The following is a 9,874-nucleotide window of genomic DNA, read 5'->3' as shown; positions in this document are numbered from 1 at the left end:
ATGTGTTGTTCATCTGAGGTTGTATTTACCCAATTTTAGACCTGCTACGGAACAGATTATTGTTATTATGTCCTGCTATGTAAAACCATAGAATTCAAAGAGGGTGTACTTTAATTTTCACATAAGTGTGTGTGTGTGTGTGTGTGTGTGTGTGTGTGTGTGTGTATGTATGTATGTATATATATATATATATATATATATATATATATATATATATATATATATATATATATATATATATATATATATATAAGCTATACGATACCGTTTGAGCAAATATCAGAGGCAGCACCCCAGAAAGTAGTCAAAAAAATTGTATTTTAGTGTGACATATAAACCAACGTTTCGGTCCTCCACACGGGGACCTTTCTCAAGGTGACAATTTTTTTGACTACTTTCTGGAGTGCTGCCTCTGATATTCGCTCAAACGGTATCGTATAGCTTATTTGATTTATATAGGATTTGCACCCACCAATATCTACCTGACGGAGTGCCTTGTTCTCATTTATTCACTATATATATATGTATATATGAATCGCCTCCCCCTCAGGATATATAGATATATATATATACACACATATAAATACACACACACATATATTTATACACACATACATACACAGTATATATATACACATACATATATACATATATACATATATACATACATATATACAGTACATACATACATACACAGTAGGGAGAGGGAGTGTAATTGTAAGCACCACAGGGCAGGGACCTGTGCCTGCAAAATGTCTCTGTAAAGCGCTGCGTACAACTAGCAGCGCTATACAAGAACATGCTATTAATATATATATACATATATACAGGCATACCCCGCATTAACGTACGCAATGGGACCGAAGCATGTATGTAAAGCGAAAATGTACTTAAAGTGAAGCAATACCTTTTCCCCACTTATCGATGCATGTACTGTACGGCAATCATCATATACGTGCATAACTGATGTAAATAACGCATGTGTAACAGGCTCTATAGTCTCCCCGCTTGTGCACAGCTTCGGTACAGGTAGGGAGCCGGTATTGCTGTTCAGGACGTGCTGACAGGCGCATGCATGAGCTGCCGTTTGCCTATTGAGCGATATGTCCTTACTCGCGAGTGTACTTAAAGTGAGTGTCCTTAAACTGGGGTATGCCTGTATATACATACATATATACACACACACACACACACACACACACACACACAGGCCAGTAATAGCTATGGCAGCGTCCTTGTGTGGACACCAGACTAGACGGCGACCTCTTTCTTAATGCACCATCTGGAATCCCTTTCCATTCTCTCTATACTACCATATTTATCTATTTCTGAGTGTATTAAAGTGATCCTTGGTTGTGGATATCAGATTAGGAAAAGTTTTACGTCGATTACCCTTCCCACCCACGGCACATGCTTGCTCTGTGTGATTTAGCCTGAGGGGGAGGCGATTCATTTCACATTCCATGGGCTTCTGTTTTATAGCCCACACCAAGAGGTGATCACTTCTACATTGCATATGGCCGTTTCATTTAAACGCTCTTGATTTTAGAAGATACTTATGGATGCACTTATGAGCACTAATTTGTATTTACTGGAGTAGATTGTAGTGGATAGGATCTGGGAGAGCTACCCACACTATTTCTTCTTCTGCAGGATGTATTAATACTTTATCCCTGTTGGCAGCATCACTACCATAGATTATATTCATCTGCCAATGTGTGTAGGGGATGCTAACGGTATTATGATTTTCATGATTCTCTTCGGTAGGAGCCAGATCTTCATGGCAATCAATTTCTAGTATTTATTAAGCCTTATAGCTAGACAGGCCCATCTTTACCTGGCAATGTCAGACAGGTCAAGAAAACAACACAATAACACCTGTTGAAGATTTAATGTTTTATTTTAAAACCAGTTTTATTTTGTATATTTAGAAATGTGTAATTTGTAATAACTGCAAAGGGAAAAGGAAAAAAAAAAAAAAAAGAAATCAGCCACACGTGAAGAACTAATAACCGATTAAGAGAATGCAGTGCTATATCTTTTAAGGAGAAACCGTGCGGATGTGCCATAATAAATTGTCTATTAGTAAAAAAATACATTTTAGGGCACATATTACAGCATCCTGATCACAAATTGCAGCAGGGATACTTTCAAGAGATTAATCAAACTAGAGAATTCTGAGTATTTATACTCAGCATTTATAAAGATAGCCACTTTGTGCATTTTGCTCCAAAACGATCTTGTGGTGAGTACTGTAGAAATGCTGCTTTATTGCTGCAGATGTTACAAAGTTCAAGGCTCAAAAAACGTATGAGTATAAAGGTATCCTTAAGAAACGTTCAGTTTTCTTTTCTTTTTTTTTTTATACAAAAAAAGTAAAGCTTAAAAAAGTTAAATTTACAAACCAAAAACAAAAAGTGGTATGCACGCATTTTATATACAGGCATTGTAACATCTTTGATAATTTTTCAAATGCATAGCAGAAAACATACAATTTCATTCAGTCTCTTCTGGTTGACAGAAAAGAGTCTTTTTCTCGTGCTTGCCTCGAAAATTATTTCACAATAAAACCTTTTTCTTCAAATCGGTCATGATACCTTACCCTAAATAAGCACAGAATATGAGCTTCGTAATACAGAGAACTAGGAGAACCAAGACTTATAACATGAGGATAAGGCATCCCTGCTGGTTAAATGTCTGTATTAACAGGTTATTTTACAGATCCACGGAAGCACCTGAACCAGTCAATCATATGTTATGCTTCTTTTAACAGTAGAATAATTGGACAATGGTATGTGCGCTTCTAATCAACCTTTTGACTATTTTGGAACAAAGGATTGGCAATATTCAACAATTTGCATATGTTTGGTATGGGCAGACATTTATCGTTAGTAATGTAAAAATAAAAAAGCTGTTAGCCTCAAATTCCACAAAAATAAAACGTTAGCAATATCCTTCAATGCCATCGGGCAAGATTTGTAAGGTCTGGGGTTTTTGCCATTTCATTTGAAAAAAAAAAAAAAAAACCTTTTGTAGTGTTTGCGTATTGGTCCTTTGGAGAAAAACTGAACAATTGAAAGGCGTCACACTTTTACAGAGACGAGGGAGATGTTTCAATGTCACCTACTCCATCCACATCCCTTGTCCGAGTTCGATACTCAGACCATAGCTAGAGAGTCTACTCCGTAAAATGTAAGTTCAGGCAAAATTCCTAACACTATTGAGTCCCATTATTACTTAAAGATCAGTTAATACTCAATAGGATGTATAAAGATAAATAGATAGGTCCAAGCAGGCTTCACATTAGCGCTGTTGATTACACTGGAGGCTTAAAAGTGGTCTATCAAAACAGAGACACAATTTGCCCCGACAAGATAGTTGGGGTCGCCAGGAAGAGACTTATTCTGCCAGTGTTTGGGGTCACCTGTGGATATACATAAAAAAAATAATAAATTTTAAATGTCATATCATATCTAAACACAGCACCTCTTTACAACACCAGTGTTGAATCACATAGGTAGTTCTGTTTTGGTACATGTACGCTTCTTTATAAGTCTTAAAATTCACCCACGTTTATAAAGGGAGATAGTCCCCAGTCTTGGGTGTAATGGAAATCTTTTCAGTTGTAATTGCACAACCTCATAACTCAGACACACAAGCCCAATATAGCATAAATCGCAACACTGACCTCTACAGGGCACAATAAGAAATGCAACATTAACATTTATACTGTACCTTGGGAATGAAAAGTTAAAATACATTCATCTGTCTCTGGAGAACTGCAGTGCAGTTAAATCAATAAATACTAGGATATAAATTAACAGGCTGCTCCAGAATCATGTTTATACTTCACTACTAGTGGACTTTACTTTAAAAGGCTTTAATTGCTAGTCAAACGGAGATGGTATATGACGACATGTAAAGACAGATATAATAAGAGTGCATTGAAAAAAATGCATTGCTTAGCAATTTGTTCAGGTTCTGCCTTCAAAGTAGAGATTAAAATATGGAAATTTATCAGTAAATCCGGCTTCGATATTCCTCTATTTCTCCTGCATTCTAGGTTGGTTTTCTTTTAAAGGAAAGTAACCTAATTGCAGCAGTTATAATTCACCAAGTACAAAAAAAACCCTCCTTTACTTGCTATGTATTCAGTATTTGCATGGAGTATAGGCTGGTATATTTCCCAACATCATAATTCAGCCCCGGGAGAATGTGTTTTTATTGCTGGACAGAAACGCGATACATTTTACATAAACACTACATAAAATGCAAATGCGCGGATGTTATGTTCTGTAGCAATCACTGCCAGCATACTACTATTTCATCACTAGCTCCACGCCATCTATATTTTCAGAACAGCAGCCGAGTGTTGTACAATACGCTATCTTGTACTAGGTCCTGTGGTATTATCATGAGGATATTTTGGGGACTTCGTAAACCATTGTATAGGGAACAGATTAAGTAAACTTGCATTTGAAGCTTCTCTTGCAAATCCTCAACTAGGAGACTTGGCAAATTACTGACAGAAAGTGCCAACGTAGAATTTCAATACTGTAAAGTGATTTAATTAGACCAGACATTCCAGCACGTTGGCTCATTAGAAACTAGCAAGCCTTATTTCAAACATGTAATTGAAGATGTAGGGTTAATTGCTACAGAATGCATTACTTGCATCTATAAAGGCTTAGAATTATCATATGCTTTAGACAAGGGACATACCGTTCATTTTGTTTTTCCAGAGTTCCTTTGACCTTTTTCTGATAACTGGTACCATATTAATGTTACATTTGGACGGCTTAATGTATATAATCGTCTCATTGCTTTTGTAATGAATAATGAATGTAAAAATAGGGTCCAACACGCAACATTTCGCATACGGTTTGCTATTTTAAATGGCTATTTGATATTAGAATCATTCTACGCTAGATTGCTTAAATCCCCCTCTACATAGACGTGATGTTAGACTAGGGGTCACCAACAGGTCAGGTTTTCAGGAATTCCCTGCTTCAGCACAGGTGGTTGTCGTTGACTGAGCCACCTATGCTGAAACACGGATATCCCCAATATCTGGCCTGTTGGTGGACCTTGAAAACTGAAGTTTGTCACCCCTGTGTTGGTACATTATGTCAATAATGCCCTTTATGGTCCGTTATTTATCTGCACCACATAATATTAAGCCGGGATAAACGAAGACTGAGGCTGCGTCCATAGTGCAAGCAACGGCGCGAGCTACGTAAATCGCACCAAAACAAACACCATGATGCCAATGCATATGCGCACGCACAGTAGCGTGTGCAAATGCGCTACGCAATACAAACAATATGTATTTCGAAGCGCAACGCTACATCACGGAGGAGCGCGGAAGCTAGCACGCTCCACTATGGACACAGCCTTATACTTTGGTATCAACAAAGGAAAAAACAACAGTATTATACACACAATCCCTTCATGACCAAAAGGAACTAATTTCAGTTACCTGTTGAAGGGGGTCTCATCTTTGTAATTTATACTTAATCACCCAAATCTGTCACTTTAAAAGAAATGTAACATATGGTAGACGTGAGAGGGGTTTGATTTCCCCCCCTGCTCCCTTGTGTATGATGTCGCCATGTGATCCCCTTAACTTTCTTGGCTCTATGATAAGGACAGGGTGTGAATGGTAAAGGCCCCCAATGGTTTCAACACATTTGGGGGGTAATTCTATGGTCATTAAGACTATAGGGAGCTGCTTTCACATGACATACATCTCACAACTTAAACTTCTTGTCACGTCCTGTTGCTTCTCAAAAGTAAGATTTATCTTTATTTTTGTGCTACAATGTTAACCAACTTCTCTACTATAGGGGCACCAATGGGATACTGACCCCTGACTGCGAATGGGTTTGAGTACTTATGCTTTAGACATTACAGAAAATGGGTTAGCAGAAGCATCCCCGTGAACATAAAAACCTTGAAAGAAAGTTGCCAGGCAACTGGTTTGATACCATTAGGTGTCAAAGACAAATAGTGTCGCACACCTTACCCAAAATTGAGGAGGTGAATGCCTTCGATAGAAAAGAACTGGACAAAGTTCTACTATCAACAGACTTATAATGCATCTTACAGCAGTGTCAATTTAATTATTTAACCAGTGATGGATTGAGCCAAAAATTCAGTCCTTGTCAGAACCTTTACCAGACAATTCAGATTCCGACTATGGACCAAAACGTGTCTGCATCACAGATTCCGAATTAAATTCACACTATGCTGTAAGGCGTCCTGTGGTGGTTTAGTTGTTGGTACCATGATGCCTCCATGGAAATATTTATAGGCAACAAAGTAAATGTTGCAGATTTGCTGCAAGCTGAATTCATTTCCATTTTATATCCCTGAAAGCATTTGGAAACAGCATAGCCCACCAAGTAAACCTACATTCATTTGTATAAATCCCAGCAAGAGGCGTACGTGTGAAAGAGAAACAGAAAGGGTAATGCAAACCAGAAAGCGACTCGATGGCACAAATTGAATTTAGCAGACCAATGTAATTGAGCGACAGTTTCCAAACGCCCCAATAGGACAGAGGGGAAAAAGCGTACCCGACGAGGTGTCGGATGATTTTAGAGCAAAAGACCAACCATCAGGAGTCATAGACGCACAGTGTGGTAGGCGCAGCTCCACTGGCTTCAGGAACTTTAATCCATGGGGCCCGCACATTACCAAGGGACTGAGCAGCGTCTCGCCTGCAAACACAAAGAAAAGACATTTCAAAACCGGAAGTAAACAACTGCCCTGCTTTACTCTTAATAGCATAATGGAGCCCGTAATACATCATTTTTGGAAATCTAATTAAGGATTTCCACTCTAGCAACAAGACTGGGTATTTCTCTCACCCCACCCACCCAGAATCCCCTGCTTTCATCAGAGCCAGGAAGAACTATTGTTAAACTGCGTGGTGCAGATTTAACGCTTAACATTAATACATTTAATAAAAAATTATTCGGACAGCAGATAAGGCACATTCATTCTATGCACGTGCACAAATGCTCATGTGCAATGAGTTTTCAATGTCAACACTATCAGACACTCCTTACCATTATCCCCCCTCCCTTACCTTTCTCTTTGTCCAGGGGTGGCAAGATGCTGTTATCTCTGCAGACCTTGAAGTAGATTTCCTGCTCTATTCCATCGGGAATTGCTCCTTGGGGTATGATGATACTGACTCCAGTCTCTATGGAACTTAACACGCCACCGTTACTGTTGAAAACGCCTCTTGCTGTGGCCACAACTGTGTGTGCATCGTCTTCATCATCATCTTCCAGGGCAGAAGGACTGCGAACAGAGTTTAAAATCAGTAGGTTGAAAATCTTTGGATAGCCTCTTATTTAGGGTTAACTATAATTCTCAAAATAAATATTTATGGTAAATAATTGTTCCCTTTTCCAGTTTGTAAAACATTTGAATGTACTCTTAAGACAAATCGTTCCAATGTTTTTTTTTTAGATCAAATTAACGTACAGAAAAAGGTGAAAAAAGGCACTTCCGTAAAGAGTGATTACTAAACAATAAAGTGATCCGTATTAAGTACTCTTATACACAGTGAAAACTTCATGTAACAGTGCTACAATCAAAATATAAACATCAATGTGGCAAAAATGGAGCAGTGAAAAAAATAAATAATTAAGGTTGTAACTCCCTGCTCAGATCACAAGGAGAGAAACAACAACCTAAGTGTAGAAAAAATAATAACAAAGATTATAGGCTAAAGCTGTAAAATTCCGGGCATTATTGAAATACCTGCTCTCTGATTGGTTAAAATTCCGGGCATTATTGACATACCTGCTCTCTGATTGGTTAAAATTCCGGGCATTATTCACTCAGTAATCCCTGGAATTTTTGCAGCTTGCAATGTGTTTATTGCCAGCCAATCAGCTTTTCCTTTTGTCAGAACAGCTCTGAGACAGGGGATTTGTCAGGAGGCAGGAACAGCTCTCAGACAGGGCAAGGAATTGGCCAGATAGCAGCAGCCAGTGACTCCTCCCCCTCCCTCCATGAACACAGCTTCATTTTGAGTTGAGGAGCGAGACTGTTTGTGTAGCTGCAAAGTAAGTGGCTGTCTGCAGTTTGTGTGTGTGTGTGTGTGTGTGTGTGGCTGCAGTGTGTGTGTGTGTAGCTGCAGTGTGTGTGTAGCTGCAGTGTGTGTGTGTGTAGCTGCAGTGTGTGTGTGTGTGTGTAGCTGCAATGTGTGTGTGTAGTGTGTACACAGACGGGACAGCAGTGTGTGGATATAGATAGCTGCAGTGTAAGCATGTATAAAGGTGCTTTAATGTATTTACCATTTTATTTTAATAAAAAATAATCTATATAACTAAACAAAAGTGTCTATTATTTATGAAAAAAGCCTACATTTAGCCTATAATAGTAATAATCCCCTCAGAACAGGGCATTACTGGCCAATAATGCCCTGGCTGGGTTAAAGTCCCTCGTCTTCGCCTCTGGCCTTCAACTCTTCCAGCCAGGCATTATTGGCCAGTAATGCCCTGTTCTTGGGGGATTATTACTTAAGTATTGACTTGGCTCCTATAGAGTGCCTACTCGCGATGTGTAGAATGTATATGCACAGATCCAAAACAGTGGCAAAATCTGCACTCATGTAGTAACTTCAGGAGAGATGATTCTCAATAAAAGATCGAAGAAAGACTTCCATAGCACAGATCAGTATATCTTAAAAATATATGTAAGGAAAATAAAATATCGCACTTACAAGTATGATAATTAAAAGCATATATCACGTGTGTAGACGCCGTCGCTCTGACCCGCTCACCACCTCCGTCGAATCCGGCAGCAAGGTGAATCCTCCACTGACTCTCTCACTCCTGATGAAGCCGGTTCACCATTGGCGAAACGCGTAGAGTGGGAGGTCCTTGCCGACGAGAGTACTCAGACACGTCCCTGTACCTGCAAACCGGAAGTGACGTGCTGCCGGTCGGAAATTACGTTATCGGAGCTTGCAATTGATGCAGGCAGAGAGCCCGTCAGTGGAGGAGGATTCCCCTTGCTGCCGGAGTCGGAGAGCGGGTCAGAGCGACAGCGTCTACACGTGGTAATTCAATTATTATACTTATTGTAAATGTGATATTTTACTTTCTTTACATAAACGTTTAAGATATACCGATCTGTGCTATGGAAGTCTTTCTTCTGTCTTTTACTGAGGATCATCTCTCCTGAAGTTACAACACAAGAGCAGGTTTTGCCACGGTTTTGGATCTGTGCATATACATTCTACACAATGTGAGCTGGCACTCTATAGGAGCCAAGTAAACACTATTTTTCATAATATCTACACATTTTTGTTGTTTATCTCCTTATGCGCCCTCTGAATTGTGAGATTAAATCAAATTAAAGAATTATTGTCCTTAATTTATATTTGTCTTTGAAAAGAATGCATTGAAGCCAAGTTTGACATTCAAGAATATTATTATTTTGGTCTAATATCACGACTGTCTTGTACAGCTTTGTAAGTGTTAAATTACCCAAAAGCAATAAAACTTGTGATGCACAATTGTCACTTTTCTATGATCTCCCATGTCGCACTGGAAAATGCATAGCATTTTCTTTTCTCATTAGATTTAGTAGTATACAGTAATTAAATAGTGCATAAACTGCAATAAAATCAAAACCAATATGTTGAATATATCACTTGACTATTGTAGTCTACTACTTGTATGAATCTTCCTGCCTTGCGACACACTCCCTTATAAGCCACCCAAAATGCTGTAGCTAGATTTCCCCCCCCCCCCGCCCCCACCGAAAGTGTATTTGCTAGTCTCCTCCAATCCCTCTCAAGTCTTCCCACGAAATTTGGCATCACTTACAATGTTCCCCTCCCCTTCAA

The 9,874-nt window shown here is 39.0% G+C and overlaps 1 protein-coding gene across 17 annotated transcripts in view; it reads right to left on the bottom strand.

The window, feature by feature from the left end:
* Window positions 1-1,881: 1,881 nt before the first annotated feature.
* The window catches only part of TJP1 (tight junction protein 1), a 312,644-nt gene continuing 304,651 nt past the window's right edge, over window positions 1,882-9,874 (bottom strand). For 11 of the 17 annotated variants that reach the window (XM_075575846.1, XM_075575839.1, XM_075575840.1 and 8 more), the window contains 3 exons: window positions 7,094-7,311; window positions 6,579-6,722; window positions 1,882-3,424 (listed from right to left, as the gene is read on the bottom strand). In XM_075575846.1, coding sequence (XP_075431961.1) covers window positions 3,330-3,424; window positions 6,579-6,722; window positions 7,094-7,311 — 457 coding nt within the window. In that variant the 3' untranslated portion in view covers window positions 1,882-3,329. The remainder of the gene's footprint in view (window positions 3,425-6,578; window positions 6,723-7,093; window positions 7,312-9,874) is intronic. The other 6 variants (XM_075575843.1, XM_075575856.1, XM_075575845.1 and 3 more) reach the window with 2 other exon arrangements.

The sequence above is a fragment of the Ascaphus truei genome, chromosome 18 (genome assembly GCF_040206685.1).
Source record: "Ascaphus truei isolate aAscTru1 chromosome 18, aAscTru1.hap1, whole genome shotgun sequence".
Taxonomy (NCBI): domain Eukaryota; kingdom Metazoa; phylum Chordata; class Amphibia; order Anura; family Ascaphidae; genus Ascaphus; species Ascaphus truei.
The sequence above is the reverse complement of the archived record's forward strand: the minus strand, read 5'-3'. Positions and strand labels throughout refer to the sequence as shown.